The sequence below is a fragment of the Megascapheus bottae genome, chromosome 25, assembly GCF_031878675.1.
Source record: "Megascapheus bottae isolate mThoBot1 chromosome 25, mThoBot2.hap1, whole genome shotgun sequence".
Classification (NCBI taxonomy): Eukaryota; Metazoa; Chordata; class Mammalia; order Rodentia; family Geomyidae; genus Megascapheus; species Megascapheus bottae.
This window is the reverse complement of record NC_143533.1, coordinates 7,477,923-7,495,442: the sequence shown is the minus strand read 5'-3', so window position 1 is coordinate 7,495,442 and position 17,520 is coordinate 7,477,923. Positions and strand designations below refer to the sequence as shown.

Here is a 17,520-nt window from a genome sequence, read left to right as displayed (position 1 = left end):
GGTCTGGCTACTATTATCTTTCTCTTTTTTTTCATTTCTTTTTTTGGTTGGTTGTGGGGCTTGAACTCTGGGTCTGGGTGCTGTCCCTGAGCTCTTCAGCTCAAGGCTACAGCCTTACTCCTTGAGCCATGGCACCACTTCCGGTGTTTTGGTGGTTAATTGGAGATAAGAGTCTCACAGACTTTAATGCCCGGGCTGGCTTTGAATGGTGATCCTCAGATCTCAGCCTCCTAAGTAGCTAGGATTACAGGCGTGAGCCACCAGTGCCCAGCTTACTAGTATCTTTCATCAGAATTGTGGAAATAACTTCTTAACTGGACTCCCTGTCTCTACCCTTGCTCCTCATGAACTTATCTCCTCACTGCAGTCAGAGTAACCCCTTAACTAAAAGTAGGCATTATCCGAAGGTCACCTCTCTATCTGTTGTCCTACAATGATCCCAGCCTCTGCAGTTGTACATAGGAGACAAGACCTTTACTCTGCTCAGCCAAACCAGATTGAGAGAGATGGGTCTGCTAATGACCCAGCACACAGAGAAGCTGGGTGTACCACCTGCCTTCTACAGCTTAGTGTGGGGAATGGTAAGTCTGAATGATGGCTTTTGGCTCTCAGACAAATTAAATGGCCACCACCATTTTCTTTTTTCCCCTTCCTTCCTTCCTTCCTTCCTTCCTGCCTTCCTTTCTCTCTTCCTTTCTTCCTTCCTTCTCCCCATCTATCTATCCTCATCTCCTCTAAATCAAGATATGGGTATCCACGGGTAGAAAGAGATTAGATTCTACATTTAGTATTGAGGTCCATGATCAAAACTAAGATTAAATAAGAGTGTGCAAAAACTCAGGGCTGGCACAGAGGGCAAATGTCTGGTTCATCTGAATCAGTGCCTGGCCTAAGGAGCCCCAGAGTCCCCCCACCCCTCCCGAAAGGCTGCTGGAGTTCACAGAGTAGCCTTGGAAGTGCCGTGAGCCCTGCCCATCACACTGGGTGTTGGGGCAAGACAAAGACTTTCACAGCTTCCCCTAAAGGGCTGACAATCTAGAGGGAGAGATCAGAACCCCTGCACAACAAAACAAGCAGGCCTCCGGCGATGTCTTCAATGGAAAAACCAGATGGAGAACAGAACAATTATCTGAGCAAATCAGGCTAAGCCTGCTGTTGAGGAAAAAGCGTAAGGAAATGTGTTCTGTTGCCTTTTCATACCAAGGTGCTACAGAAGACTGGAGAAGCACAGCCTCTAGAATGCCTAGAGCAGCTCTGATTTCTGCTGTATGATCTTAGGTAAAACATGGGGCAACTTAAAAAAAAAAAACAACTAATTTTCTACTTGTTCTGGATTTTTGTGATTCTGGTATAGAAGTCAGGACCTGTACTTGTTAGATCAGTGCTCTACAACAGTATTGACAAATCCAACTTCTCTCTCTCTCTCTCTCTTTTTTTTCCTTTCAGTTGTGGGTCTTGAGCCCTGATCTGGGCACTGTCCCCAGCTTTTGTTGCCCAAGACTAGCACTTTGAACTACAGTTCCATTCCCCATGGGACAGCAATTTTTATCTCAGTATGCTCTTTGACCAAATGGAGCTCTTGTCATACCAGCCTTGCCCAAATTCAATCACTTGCTCAAACTGGCTTATTGCAAAATTGGAGTAAACAGTTACACCTAGGCAAATGAGTTAGGAAATGGGGGCAAAGTAATCATTCCAGCAACAACAGAAAATGTCCCTCTCTAGAATCTACTAATATTAAAGGGAATGGTTCATAATATGGTTATGAACTTATGTTACTTATGAATAACATTTGCATTGAACTGTATAATCTCTAAAACCATCTTTTCCTCCTCCTCCCCCTCCTCCTCCTCCTCCTTTCTCTCTCTTTCCCTCTCCCTCTCCTTCTTCTTTGTGTCTGGGTCTTAGAATTCAGGAACTGGACATTGTCTCTGATCTTTTTTGTAAAGTAAGAAAACATTTATTTATCATACCTACACAGTAATAATTAAGCATCCTGAAGTGTACCCAGGTAGCTTAAAATATCAAATATTAATTTCCACAGAACTATCTTAATTTTAAATCCTATTGAGAGGATGAGAGAAATTCGCTGGAAGTTGAGCACTCACACTTCAAGTGCCATTTTTGTCTTGAGACAACACGCCAAGCCATGACCCAATAAGTTTTCTATTTGGTTTCATTAATTACCACTTAAAGAACTTAACAGAGACTAATGCTTTAACAGTTTTCTTACTGAGATAAATTTAACTCTAAGATCAAGCTTCAACAAATAATATACAAATATTTGTTAAGAGCCTACCAATCTGTCAATCGTCTTAAAGAATTCATGTAACACATATAACAATATATTTATAACCAGAAACTGTAAGTAGATACATCATTTGTCAAGCTCTACCTGAAAACATGCCATTTGAAACAGAACCCTAAAAACTTAACTTGCAAGTCATATGGTTTCACATTAAGTCTTACTGAAGCAGCAGAGATTTCCTTTCTTATGGGCAAGAGCATACCACCAATCTCACAAATTATATTATGCTTTAACATAAATAAATCCTCAAGGTCCTCTGATGTTTTTATTGCTCAAGACTACTGCTCTACTACTTGATCTGCTCCTCGCGCCCCCCCCCCCCCCGCCCTGCCTTTGATGGTTAGAGATAATAATCTCAGAGTCTTCTGCCCAGGCTGTTTTCAAATCATGATCCTCAGATCTCAGCTTCCCAAGTAGCTTGGATTTACAGGGGTGAGCCACTGCCACTTGCCTGCCTTTGTTTCATTTATTTATTTAGTTAGTTTAGTTTACTGAAAACCCCTATAATGGATGTTATCATTTAGTTATCATTTGCTCCTTGGACATCTCAGGATGTGAAGACTGAAGGACCCACTGAGACTTATTCAAGTGACTTGGTGGAGTTTATTTCCTAGTAAGAGTCAGATATAGGCTCTTTGGCTGTCTAGTTCTTTCTCCTAACCTATACTGCTTTCCTAGGAAAATCTTTATGTCCAAATCATTAATAGCATAAATAGTCACAATATTTATAGTATGTTTTCTTTTGAGCAGGCACGTGTGCACGTGTGCGTGTGTGCGCACGCGCACACACACACACACACGCACGCACACACGCACACAGCCTAGCATAAGTTTATTCTCTCCTTTTGAGGGAGCAGTAGCCCTTCCCATCTGATTTACATTTCATGCCATACTGCCAACAGTTAAGTTGACAAATAGGATATTTACAACCACAACAGCGACTTGGCAGTTAGTTTTTAACAATTGTTGCAAATGTGATTTATTTGCTATGATAAAAGGGCATTACTGTGCGAATATGACTCTTGAAATTAGCTTCAGTTTAGCAAAAGGGCCTTGACAGCTTGACCCCCCTAATATCCTTCTAATGACGCCATTTACATTCAATGCTTACTCAAATCCCTCCCTGCTCCATTCCTATGAGAGGAGTCCACTCTAGGGCAGATGCGTTATGTATTTTAACATACCGAGTTGGTGAGGAGGGCACTCATAGGCCTTCTTCGAGGGGGAAAAAAATTTCAATCAAGTCTTCATGAAAATGTGTGAAGATTCCAACTTCCTACAGTGAAAAGGCATTACTGCTAATTACAGCACACTCCAGAAATACAATACTTCATGTTTTCTCCACAAGACATTTCCATGGCATGGATTATATTAAATAAGTGCATCTTCTGAGCCTCTACAACTTTAGCTTTTAATTTGACCAGAGCATCACTCTCAATGTCAGCCTCTTGGACAGGAGCTGGGAAGATGGTGGACTTTGGGATTAGGCAGATGTGCATTCAAATCCCAGCGCCCTGAATCTGTTTCTTCATCAATAGCATGTGCTGTGGGTTTTGAGATTGTCACCAACATGCCAGATGTTTGTGAAGCAGCTGGCCCACTGAAGATTCTTGATACCTGGGAACCAGTTATGGTCTTGCTATTTGCTTCAAGCTCAGAAATGTCCCCTTCGGAATGTAGCCCTGATTTCACTTGGCAAATTCAGCCTGTCCTTTCTGCTTCAACCATATTTCCTTCCATCCCACTGTTATATTACATAGTACCTTGTAATTAACTGTTTCCTTCCATCTCACTATTATATTACATAGTACACTATAATTAACTGAATTTGTGTGGATCTGCCTTCACTTCTTACTGTCCTATTTACCTTAATCTCTCAAGGATTAGCTCATATGCCATGAGTATTGAACCCAGGAGAATTCTAGGGGTGCTTCTGGAAAGTAACAAGGGCAACTAACATCAATCCACCATAAGAGAAAGGAGAGATAGCTAACTTATGACCTACCTTTATTGCTGCCAATTTAATACATAATAGTTGTTTGGTAAATATTTGTCAGAGAAATTAGTGGACATCACTCAGTTATCCAGTAGTGGACAGCAATGTATAACATTTATTTTTCTGTGTGTTTACTGGTCCTGAGGCTTGGACTCAGGGCCTGGGCTGTACTCCTGAGTTTTTAGCTCAAGGGTAGTACTCTACCACTTGAACCACAGCTCTACTTTTTGCTTTTGTGGTGGTTAATTGGAGTTAAGAATCTAATAGACTCCTCTGCTCAGACTGGCTTCGAACTATGAATCCTCATATATCAGCCTCCTGAATAGCTAGGATTAGAGTCCTGGGCCACTGATGTTTAGCAACATCTAATTTTTTAGGGCATTTTATTTATTTATTTTTTTTTGCCAGTCCTGGGCTTGAGCTCAGGGCCTGAGCACTGTCCTTGGACTTTCTCAAGGCTAGAGCTCTACCACTTGAGCCTCAGCACCACTTCTGGCTTTTATCTATGTATGTGGTACTGAGGAATCGAACCCGGGTCTTCATGCATGCTAGGCAAGCACTTTAACCACTAGGCCAAACTCCCGGCCCCGGCATTTTATTTTTTATTGCATCATAGTGTTCTTCTAATTAACCTGTGAAAGAGCATTCTCATTGGCTAAGTATGCTGCAACATGTGTGTGGGTGGTAAAGTGAAATCCTGTACTCCTCTAGTACATCTGTAGCCAAGCTGACTTACAGGCCACCTGTATCACATATACTTAAGAGAGACAGGCACTGCTTGTTTCAGTCAAGACAAACTATCCTATTCTCATCCTTCCTTCTTCATTTTTGTTCCCTACCCTCTGAAGCTCCTGCCCCAACTCATTTTCTCAGTAGAAGCCAGTGCACTGATACCTCTGAAATGACAAATCATCAGCAGAAAAATCAAAGTCCACATGAACCTTTTAAGAACCAACATCTTTGTTAAATTTTCTTAGCCAACTTATTTATTATTTTTTTAAAATGAGTTTACTTGAAAGTGAAAGGAAAACCGTAAAAGTAGTAAGACTCTCCCTATAGAGAGAGGCCCCAAAGAGAAGTCCAGTGGTGGGTCAGCGAATGGCTTTTATAGTACAGAGCTCCTCTCATAGCCCCTCCCCTTTGTGCTGATTGCTTGATGGCTCATGCATGCACCACCCCAGCCCTTCCTATTGGTTGAGCGGAGACCCAGGGCATCGTGGGAAAAAGAAGCATATGCATGGGAGCTCACATCATAAGCAGAAGCAACTGAGCAGGACTCCCAGACACCATATGTACCAGAAGCACCACAATGGGACATGTCTGCCACCTGTCATGTACCCCACTTTTTCCCCCATCTATCAATTCCCCCTTCTTCCTTCATTTATCCCTCTTGAAACCATAACTGCTATTAGGAAACAGGAGCAATGAAGACAGAATGGGGAACAGTAGTCTGGAATCCTACAGGAAGGGTCTTTTAGGCAGGCATTTCCTTAACTTTAAATCTAAGGTCCATCGCTCAGCAGAAGCAGCAAAAACAGAAGCAAAGATATCCTCTCCATAAAGTCCCACGCCCATTGGTTTGGCTTGGCCTGCTGTGGTTTTGTCTGGTGGAGGTGGGGGGGGGGGGTGAGGGGATTTCTTTTTCTTGTCTCATTCCTGATTCACACCCTCATTTTTTTTTTTAATCAGTTATGGGCAACCGACCTCAACATCACATACAGTGACCAGTTGGCTCTAACACAGCTCACTCTGTACCTGACAAATGGCACCCTGGATTGCAATTTGGGCACCTTTAATGTGCCCCACTTCATACCAACAGACACAGAAACGAATTTGAAATCTGATCCCCCTCTGTCAACAATAGAGAAGCAACTGGTAAGCAACAGATACTTCCTGGCTGTCCTGAATGTTCTTGAATGTTCTGAAATGCTCAGTCATCACATGCTGAGCTCTGTCTGTTTGCAGGGCTCTTGGATAGAGGAAGAAAAAAATAATGAAACCAGATTTTTAGACCCCAGGCCCAAAGTCCAAGACTTCCACATTAGGTCTGGCCTCTCACCCTCAAATGCCAGAAGGAAGAAGGCATAGTGAAATGCAGGAAGGAGATTGATTCCATGGCAGCAAAGGAAGATAACACTTCAGTACCTCTTGCAGAGTATAAACACTGGCTTAGATTAAATCAGGGAAAATTGAGGGCAGTGACGAGAAAGGTATGCAGAGTCCAGCAGGCTCAAGTCAGCAGTAGGGCCTGGTTCAGGCTCTCGTCTCTGGGGGAGTTCTGGAGAATTGATCATTTCACCACTGAAACAGAACAGCAACCAGTTACCTGACAGATGGTCTCCTGAGTTTTGGAGCTGTTTTCTCTAAGATAATAATAAGATGATATCATCTGTTGAGGCGCAATTTGCCTCTGTCACAAGATACTTATTGGTGAATCCTGCTTCTTCCAGAAGCCCAAGGTGATAAAGTGACTCCTCAAGGGATCACTCAGACCAAGGGCACCGGGGTAAAGTGGGGAAGGGGTCAGAGTGTTCATCAGCTTTTAATTAATTTCAGAGGCCAATAAAAAATGTATTTTAGGCTGCTTCTTACAGATGCTAGGCAAGTCAGGGAACTGCTCTGAAACTAGTTCAGGCATGTGAAGGTCAAAGGAGAGGGAAGGAGGGCATCCAGGAGGAGGAAGCAGCATGCAGAAGTGTGTTGGAAGACTGTCAGGTGTCTGTTTGGGTCCTCCCCTTCCTTCTGGCCAGGTCTTTCTGCTCATTCCCTTGGATAAGTAAGTAATATGTACTCACCGCTTTCTTGACTCCATCTTTGTGACAGTCATCATATTTTTTTCTAGCCTCAAGTACTCTGAGTTTCAGACTTCTAGATCTAATATTCTACAGAACTTCCCTGCTTAAAGTTGTTATGGGAGCTGGGCGCTGGTGGCTCACGCCTGGCTCCTAACTCCTCAGGAGGCTGAGACCTGAGGATCACAGTTTGAAGCCAACCTGGGCAAAAGCCAGCCTCTGAGACTCTTATCTCCAATTAACCACTCAAAGACTGGAAGTGCTAGCCTTGAGCACAGAGGCTCAGGAACAGTGCCCAGGCCCAAAGTTCAAGCCCCATGACCAACAACAACAACAAAGTTGTCATGGGGAACTATTCAAGACCATAAGGCAAAAAGTAAATCTAAGTATGCTGCTCCCCTACTTGGGATTTCTATGTTGGAACCTATAACCTTCAAGAAAAACCCAGCTCTCCATCTTGATCATGGATGCCTCCAGGGATCTGCCTCATTCTGCAGCCACAGCCTCCCTTTCAGTTACTGGTCCCACCCCTAGGATGGCTGTGACCAGAGACTTGAGGCTGATGAAATGTCACCCATCATTGCCCCAAGGTTACAGAGGTTAAGTCTGGGAAAGTGAGTGCTTAGTCTAACAAGTTGGTCATGGACAGAAAGAACAAAGGTCCAGAGGACCAAAGGAGCAAGTGACTTGGGTTTCTACCAAAGTTGTTCTGATAGCTGACAAAGGGCTTCTTCTGCTACTTCCTACAATAGTAGGCTATGTATGTTCCCTTTAATGTGTCTGTGTGTCTGTATGTGTGTGCGCGCATGTGTGTGCTAGTACTGGGGCTTGAATTGGGGTACTATACCCTCTTGCTTAGCTTTTTCACTCAAGGCTGGCTCTCTACCACTTGAGCTACACCTTCATGTTTGGCTTTTTGCTAGTTAATTGGAGATAAGAGCTTCATGGACTTTCTGTCTTGTTCAGTCTTGCTTTAAACTACGTTCAGCTGTCAGTCTTCTAAGTAGCTAGGATTATAGGTATGAACCACCAGTGTCTGGTCTGCATACCTTCTTTGCAAACAAGTCCTACTTGAATCTAAATATGTTAGAGAAAAAAAGAGGACACATACCGGTGTTCTACACACACTTGTTCAGAACATTTTCCCCAGCCTCTACTGGGCCCTTCCAGCACCCTGGAGTGTCCCAGATTTAAAGGACCTGTTTGACAAGGTCTCCACAGTTCTCCAACAGAGGTGCCTCATGCCTCGTGTGCAGCTACTTAATTTACCATCTCCTCAATCCAGGTGTCCTGTGAGGTACTAGCTGGGACTTGGATCATGGAATCCCTTCCATCTTTGCTTATTGAGGAGCAGAGTTGGACTGGACAGGAGAAGCAGACTTGGGATTAGAGGCACTCTTCCATTTGTCCCATCTTGCTTCTGGGTTTCATTCCTAGCTCCAGGCCACATACAGGATGCCTCCTGTGATGAAGAATGTGAACAGCTGGGCATTGATGGCTCACCTCCGTAATCCTAGATACTCAGAGGGGGAGGTCTGAGGATCCCAGTTTGGAGCCAGACCAGGCGGGAGAATTCATGAGACTCTTCTCTCCAATTAATCACCAAAGATCCAGAAGTGGATCTGTGGCCCAAGTGGTAGAACTTCAGCAGAAGAGCAGAAAGCTAAAGGACAGCCCTCAGGGCCTGAGTGCAAGCCCTTGTATCAGCACAAAAATAAATAAATAATGTTCTGTCATAACTGACATAAAGCATCACCTCTTTTCTATCCATTTTCACTGTTGCCCACTTCCTGAACCCTCCAATCCAAGGCTGGTGAATGGCCAGAAGGGAACATCTCTACTAACACCTTCCAACAGCCCCAGTCATTTAATCGGCATTTTAACAGGCCATGATCTGTAATGAATGATTAAGTAAAACCTTTTGTGTTAAATTATGATGTTAATAATGATTCTGTCTCCTGTAATTTATTATGAATTCTCAAATGCTTCGGGTTTGATTTTGATAGAATGCAACAACAACAGAGTTTATGCGATGACTTTATTTTTAGAACTCTTTCTTTTGAAGGCGCACCCCCCCACTACCGCTGCTACTGTAATTATGTACAAAACCGATCACTCATTAGAGTTAGGATACATTATCTTCTAGACAGATGAGGCTAAATAAGCAACACATTAATAATTCAGGGAGCAGTTCATTATGCATGTGGATGCCTGCTTCGTAACTGAAATAAGAACCTCATCAACCTCTGCCAACCCTTAAACAATAGTCCTGTGTTATTGCAGCCACATTCCAGTTTACGCTTGTTAAACTGCTACTTGGATTATTTTATCAAACATTCATTTATTTGTTGTCCCTTACTGCCGAGAACAGATTTTGGAAGCTCCTTTTTTAAGTTAATGATTTGAGCAATGGGTGTTATTAATTCTCCGAATATTATAAACATGATTAATTTTCAGGCAGAGATTTATTACATAAGGATTTCAACTATGTCAACCGAAATGCATCACTGTCAAAACAAGTATCATGGTGAAAATAGAATACGCTCCACACTTGAAGTGCTGATGCTCAGAACTAAATCAATTTAAATTGTGGCTGAAGCAAAATTATATTCTCCAGTGAAAAGGAGTATTTCCAGCTTCTGTTATTTAGCTTGAAGCGTTCTTGTTAGATTGTGATTTAGAAAGGTAGTTTAATAAGACTAGACTTCTTACCCATGTTGTGTGTTTTAGTTCTTCCTGGTTTCATGGGAAAAGCTCGCTCTTGAAAGTTCTACACATTCCAGATATGGTCACAGGGGAAGTTGGAGTGAAGAGCTCTGGTCTGGGAGTCAGGAATCATGGATTCTGCTGCCTCAGTTTCCTGAGAATGAAATGATCCCCAGGATCTTCTGAGCCATTTCATTGTTGTGGAGCAGGAGAAGCAGGGCACTCTTTACCAGCCCTGGCCAGTCAGCTGCATGTATTAAGGAAGGCTAAGGGTTCAAACCCAGGACCCAGGAAAGACCCATCCTTCCACATTGCAGCTTCTCTCAAAAAGAGAAACTTTCGTTTTTTGTTGCTGGGTATCAGTGGCTCACATGTCCAACCCTAGATACACAGAAGGCTGAGATCTGAGGATGAGGTCAGAAGCCAATCCAGGCAGAGAAGTCCATCGATTTGTATCTCCAATGACCAGCAAAAATCTGGAAGTGGTGGTATAGCTCAAGTAGTAGAGTACCAGCCTTCAGTAAAAAGCTGAATGATAGGGCTGGGAGTTTGGCCTAGTGGTAGAGTGCTTGCCTAGCATGCACAAAGACCTAGTTTTGATTCCTCGGTACCACATACATAGAAAAAGCCAGAAGTGGTGCTAAAGCTCAAGTGGTAGAGCTCTGGCCTTGAGAAAGTCCAAGGACAGTGCTCAGGCCCTGAGCTCAAGCCCAGGATTGGGAAGACGAAGACGAAGACGAAGACGAAGAAGAAGAAGAGGAGGAGGAGGAGGAGGAGGAGGAGGAGGGGGAGGAGGAGGGGGAGGAGGAGGGGGAGGAGGAGGAAGAAGAAGAGGAGGAGGAAGAAGAAGAAAAAAAAGAAAAGTTAAAGGATAGCACTTAGGCCCTGAGTTTAAGCCCCAGCACACACACACACACACACACACACACACACACACACACACACACACACACACACACCATTCTCTGTTGTTGATTTTTGCAGGAACTTTTAGGAGGGATGATATTGTGATAATATGCCCTACCCTAAGTTTCCATCAGCTCATCACCTGACTTCTGACCTGTAGCAGTTAATAATAGCTCAGGAATAATCAAGTTGATTTTTTTACAGTCCTGGGGCCTGAACTCAGTGCCATGGCACTATCCTTGGACACATTTTGCTTAAGGCTCTGCCACTTGACCACCCACAGTGCCACTTCCAGCTTTTTCTGAGTGTGTGGTACTGAGGAATGGAACCCCGGGTATTGTACATGTTAGGCAAGCACTCTACCACTAGGCTACGCTCCTGGCCCCAAGAATTAACTTAAAATTGGGCACTGGTGGCTCATACTTACAATCCTAGCTATTCAGGAGGCTAAGATTTGAGGCTTGACATTTGAAGTCAGTCTGGGCAGGGAAGTCCACGAGACTTGTTTCTCCAGTAAACCACATATACACACACACACAAAAAAAAAACAACCTTGGAAGTAGAGGTATGGTTCCGGTGAAAATACCAGCCTTGAGTCAAGAAGCTAAGAGACTGTCTAGACATTGAGTTCAAGCACCACTGCAGTAGTAATTAGATAAATAAATAAATTAATAATAATAAAGCATGGGGGTGGACATGAAGCAGTTTCCTACATAAAAGTATTCCCTATATTTGTTATTTATTTATAGCAAACAGCAAGCTTGGGCCTGGAACCATATCTTGCTAAAAGTGTTTACATGCCCAATGATATAGATGAAATATACATTTTAGCTCTTCAAAATCAATTTCAATGATATGGAAGTAAAAATATGGTTACATGATTCAAAAGACATCCTTTTATTGTTATTATAAAAGTGATATGCAGAGGGGTTATAGTTATATAAGTAAGGTAAAGAATATATTTCTTTTTGGCCAATGTTACCCCTTCTCTAGTTCCCTCCCAATTTTTCCCTCCTGTCCACATCCACAAGTTAGACAGTTCATTTCCAACATAGTATTTAGTGAGTACCACTGCTCCATTTATTCACTCAAAGACAAGTTCTTTTGAGCTAGACCTAAAACACACTGGGACATGATAAATGATATAGAACTCTAGGCATTTACACATGGTGAGACCAAAAGAGGTGCAATGTCTCTGTGCATCTGATCATACAAAATAATATTCATTGAAATGGAAAAAGAGATAATTCCTTTTCAGGGCCAGGAGTTTGGTCTAGTGGTAGAGTGCTTGCCTAGCATGCACAAAGACCCAGGTTCAGTTCCTTGGTACCACATCCATAGAAAAAACTGAAAGTGATGCTGTGGCTCAAGTGGTAGAGCTCTAGCCTTGAGAAAGCCCAAGGACAGTGCTCAGGCCCTGAGCTCAAGGCCAGGACTGACAAAAAAAATAGTTCTTTTCATGAAAGACAGGTCCTTTCCAGGGCCCAGTTCCCACTACACCTGACAAAATGTGCCACCTTTTACAATGTCTATGATTCTTTGTCCATCAAGTTAACACACATAGAGAAGATACCTCTTTCCCTCTATATTCAAAATGGACAAATACCAAATTACCCTGACTTCTCTCTCAGATTCCTTATGAACTTACAAGCTTAGGTCTGGGATTCACAGACAGGAAGAGAACTCAGGGCGCCCTGTCCTTAGTAATGTCTTTGAATCTTGTACTACAGGACAGTGAGCTCTTCTGCTGGGCTTTGTGGCCTGGAGCCACAGCACTGAAGGCAGACCCTGCTACTAGGTGCCTGCCTGGCCTCTCTTGCTGACTGGAGCTTGATATTCTATGCTTTGCCTATCTATGATAGCAGCAGAAGACAAGTTGAGAGAACAAAAATACCCTTGGAATTATCTGGTGAACTCATAGCAATTACCATGCAATTATGTGCTCAGTTGCTACATGGAATTCCAGAGTATTTACAAGTCACTCCAAGTGCAAAGGCTTGAGCCTTTGTGAAGACAGGAGCGTCACGTGGAGGGTTGAGGAGAGCTGGCGGTCACATCCCTCCAGACTCTCTAACTAGACACCCAGAGCATCTCTTAACTGCTTCTAGTATCATCCTACCAAGAATTCCCATGTAGTTCACCAAGGCCACACTGACCTTTTGGACTCAAGGCCTAGTGGGACTGTCTTGCTTCATCATTCCCTGGGGCTGGTGTGACCACCCTGAATGCTTTGTAAATCACCCGCTTCTACTCCAAAGCACAGATCCACGACTGGTCCCTGGACTCTCATAGCTTTGAAGAGTCTCTTAAGTCAGAAGGAAGAGCACAGCCAGGTACCCTGTAGCTCATGGCTGGAATTGTAGCTACTCAGGAGGCTGAGATCTGAGAATCCAGGTTAAAACTCAGCCTGGGCAGGAAAATCTATGAGGTGCTTCTCCCCGGTTAAGCTGAAAGTGGAGGTGTGGCTTAAGTGCTAGAGCATCAGCCTTGAGCAGAAAAAGCAAAGGGACTGTGCCTAGGACCTGAGTTCAAGTCCCAGTACTGGCAAGCATGCACATGCGTGCACATCCCACATACATGCACACCCACGCCCACACCTCACCCTCACACACATGGAAGGTCTCTCCACCTAATTCATTTTATTTATTCACTTCCCTTGTTTAATAGACTCGGAAGGTCTGTGCTGTGTTAGCACTGTGCCCGGGTTCTAGAGATTCAAAAATGGAATAGGGGCTGACCCCAGAAAACTCCTACTCATATGAGGAGACAGTCAGGGGAATAACATAGGATAGGGTGGAAATTATTTATGACCGTGAAACATAGGAGGATCCAAGATATTTTCTTGTATTTAAAAGTAAGTCCCTAAGGAGAAGGTGGAGGGAGAGAGATCCAGTGGCCAGTGGTACTAAGTTACAGTGAGGTAGGAGAAAGAAGCTGTGGCACTGTTCACAACAGAGTGACACAGGTGAGAGGTAAGTATTTTATACTTCAAAAAGCCAAAAGTAAAGAAAGTCTTTCCCGTAACTAAGTGATAAATGTTTGAGGCAATTAATACTTTTAACTTGGTTTATATATTATGTAATGTACACAAGTTTAAACATTACATACTATCCTGTTAATATGTACAGCTTAATGGTTTTTTTGTTGTTGTTGTTGTTGTTGTTTCTACATGCCAGTAATAGGGCTTGAGCTCAGAACCTGGGCATTGTCCCTTAATTCTGTTTTTTGTTCAAAGCTAGTGTTCTACAACTGGAGCCACAGCTCCACTTCCAGCTTTTTGGTGGTTAATTGGAGATAAGAGTCTCATGGACTTTTCTGTCCAGGCTGGTTTCAAATGTCAATCATTAGATTTCCGCCTCCTGAGTAGCTAGGATTGATTACAGGTGTGAGCCATGGGTGCCTGGACAGCTTTATGATTTTGTGTATCAGCTAAAAATAAAACCCCAATGACTACAACTGGTTTAATACTAATGTAGAAACACATTTCAAGGTTCATTAGCCCCGGGGATTCCTTATGTTTTTCTAGACACCGATTCTGACTGCCTGTAGGAAAAGCACCTTACAGTGGTCTCCAATAGGACTCTAAGATTCAGCATTTGATGTAAACACTGCATGGGGGAGGAAATATATCACATAACGAGTCAAATGTGTGTGTGTGTGTGTGTGTGTGTGTGTGTGTGTGTGTGTGTGTGAGAGAGAGAGAGAGAGAGAGAGAGAGAGAGAGAGAGAGAGAGAGAGAGAGAAGCAGATAGAGACAGAAAGAAATACAGAAGAGAAAATGATTTCCATTATTTGTTGGCACTTAGCTCCAGCTCCCTGCAGATCTTTGAGACAAAGTCTGAAATTTCACTACAGGTGAATGTGAAGGTGCCAGCATCTCCCATAGCCTATGGTGAATCTATATCACTTCCTCTGCCTTTTCCTATTCCAAGTGACCATGCAAGTCCACCCACCTGGTTTTCAAGCACCTGAAGATCCTCAAAATTCCACATCTTTGATTTTTAGAAAATGGATAAGTAAAATTCTTTGGGCCAACTGTAACCAATTTCTTTAGGATAGCACTCACTAATAGGTAAAGCAAGAATAGCAGTTTCCTAAACAAAGCAGTTTGCATCAGAGTTCTAAAACTATCCACCTCTAGAATGTGGACTATGTTTAGTGTCCTGCTTCCAAAAAGTATAGTAGGGAAAGGGGTATATTATTATCAATATATCATATATCAGTATCATATCAATATCATCAACACTAAGTCATATTGTAATCCTTGGTGTCAGCTATTACAATAACAAAATACTTGTGGTAATTGACTTCTTTTTTGTCTTTTTTGCCAGTTGTGGGGCTTGAACTCAGGGCCTAAGCACTGTCCTTGGACTTTTTCTCAAGGTTAGTGCTCTACCACTTGAGTCACAGCACCACTTCCAGCTTTTTTCTATGTATGTGGTACTGAGGAATCGAACCCAGGTCTTTGTGCATGCTAGGCAAGCACTCTACCACTAGGCCAAACGCCTGGCCCTTTAACTTATTTTCTTTAAGAAAAAAAAAAAACAACACATTTGTTCCACTCACAGTTTTGGAGATTCTAATTGGTAACCAAATGACTCAGTTATTCTGAGCTTTTTGTGGAGGTGATAGGCGCCCATAACAGGGACCACATGGCAAAGCAAAACCATCATTAGCCAGGAGGCAGATATCTAGGCTCCACCAGTTCCTTCCAGGGGATGCAACCAGTGACTTAATAACCTCCGTAAGTCCCCTCCTTCCACAATGCCCCCATAGGGACCTCCTACAGGTTTTACCTCACTGTTGTATGAACTAAGCTAACCCAGGCATCCAACATCCAAGGTTCCAAAATAACACGGACCCTGATCCTTTGCTATTGACATGATGAAAATGGCAGTTGAGCTATGTGGTCATCTCCCAAACGTGAGCACATCAGTCCCTCAAAGCAAGGGACACTTCACAAAAATTCCTCACCAGTTCTCAAACTTGCCAAGATCGCTGAGCATTTGTAGCTTCTACCTATAGTCCTAGCTACTTGAGATTCTGAGATCTAAAGATCTTGATGTGATGCCAGACCAGGCAGCAAAGTGTATGAGACTCTTATCTCCAATTAACCAATACAAAACTGGAAGTACAGCTGTGGCTCAAGTGATAGAGCACTGGCCTTGAGCAAAAAAAAAAAAAGCTTAGGAATGAGGTCCTAGACACTGAGACTGAGTTCAAGCCCCAGGATGGATCCCTCACCACCACCACCACCCCACAAAATTGTCAAGATCATCAGAACTAGGGAAGTCTGAGCAACTGTCACAGTCCAGAGGAAACTAAGACACTGAGGTGGAATTCTAGAACAAAAAAGGGAAATATTAATGAGATGAAAGCTAAAGGAAATAGGAACTTCATATAATACACTAGTTTGGTTCTTAGTTATGACAAAGGTCCCACAGCAAAGCCAAATGTTAATTAAGGAGTAAGCTGGGGGGTTATGGTGAAATAAGGATGTGAGTCTACTAGCAGTCTTCTGGTTCTCCAATGAAGACTCAGAATTTGACCTTTTAAATGGTGGCTTCTCTGTTTCCTTACTATAAACTCTCATTATTATTTCTGTAACTGTTCTGCCAACCTATAACTATCCTAAAGTTAAAGACTTATTTAGTGAGTGGTTTCACAACTATAATCCTAACTATTCAGGAGGCTGAACTCTGAGGATCCAAGAGATTTGTACACCTAACAAATCAGTAAAAAGCAGAGAGGAGATATGGCGGCACAAAAAGCACCAAGCTCTTAGCTAAAGTCCCTAGTACCAACACACATACACATACACACACACACCCCTCATTTAAATGTCTTTAAGAGTGTAACTTCATTTTGCTCTTTTCCAGTCATCGTCAACCAGTCGCTATGCAGTGATGACTACCCAACTGAGGCACAGCAATCTCTCGCTCGTTTTCTACTACGTATTTTTGCAGATGTGTAAAGTCCATGGCATTGGCTATGACCTTGAGGTATGAAGAGCCTAAACTGACTACAGTCCTATGGGGGATACTGGAGGCCAATAGTTTATGTCCCTTCAAGCAGATGTTCTTGAAGACTAGTTTTGTGTGTATGCAAAGGAAGGCAGCGCCCTCTTGGGGAGAGGATTGAGAAGCAGTTCTATCTTAAGGGGTAGTATACTCAGTCCTGGGAAATTCAGCTTTCCCCCATAATCTCCACCCCAAAGTTCCACATTCACCTTGGTTAAGCAAAAGTCCTGCTGGTCACTAGATTTAGGAGGTATTTGGGAACCTGTTCTTGATTCCCAAGCAGGCCTTAAGTTTCCTAACCCTTCTAAGGAAGCTTGCCAATGAATTGTCTTGTGCTGGGATTGATGATGCATGCCTGGAACCCCAACTACTATGGTTTTTTCAGAATATATCTGCTTTGGCCCCTGTGCAATTTCTCTAACCTAACGTGGTTGTTTGAGGAAATAACAACACATCTCCTCCCTAAACCACAGCCAACATTTTATGCCTAGAGACACTAGAGAAACAATTCCTTGTTTTTCCCCCTTTGACCCAGATTTTCAAATCTCTGCTATGAAAGGCTGGCCTGAGATCCTGAGTGGCTCCATGAGCACTTTCTTGCGGAAGATCCAATCCCACATCACATCCAACTTATTAAAATAAACTCACCTCCCACATTAAATATAATGTGTATATAATGGCTTAATAATTGAGCAGTTGCCAGTTGATTGAATGTTTTGATTTGAAGGGATTCAGTATCTATTAGTTGCGGTTCTCATTCTTGAGAACCAGTAGTTTGGGAAGTTAGATATT

At 42.9% G+C, this 17,520-nt stretch overlaps 1 protein-coding gene across 8 annotated transcripts in view; it reads left to right on the top strand.

Moving 5' to 3' along the window:
* Nucleotides 1-17,520, top strand: part of Iqch (IQ motif containing H) — a 206,450-nt gene that overhangs the window by 173,705 nt on the left and 15,225 nt on the right. For all 8 annotated transcript variants that reach the window (XM_090358130.1, XM_090358132.1, XM_090358133.1 and 5 more), the window contains 2 exons: nucleotides 5,994-6,179; nucleotides 16,588-16,710. In XM_090358130.1, coding sequence (XP_090214256.1) covers nucleotides 5,994-6,179; nucleotides 16,588-16,710 — 309 coding nt within the window. The remainder of the gene's footprint in view (nucleotides 1-5,993; nucleotides 6,180-16,587; nucleotides 16,711-17,520) is intronic.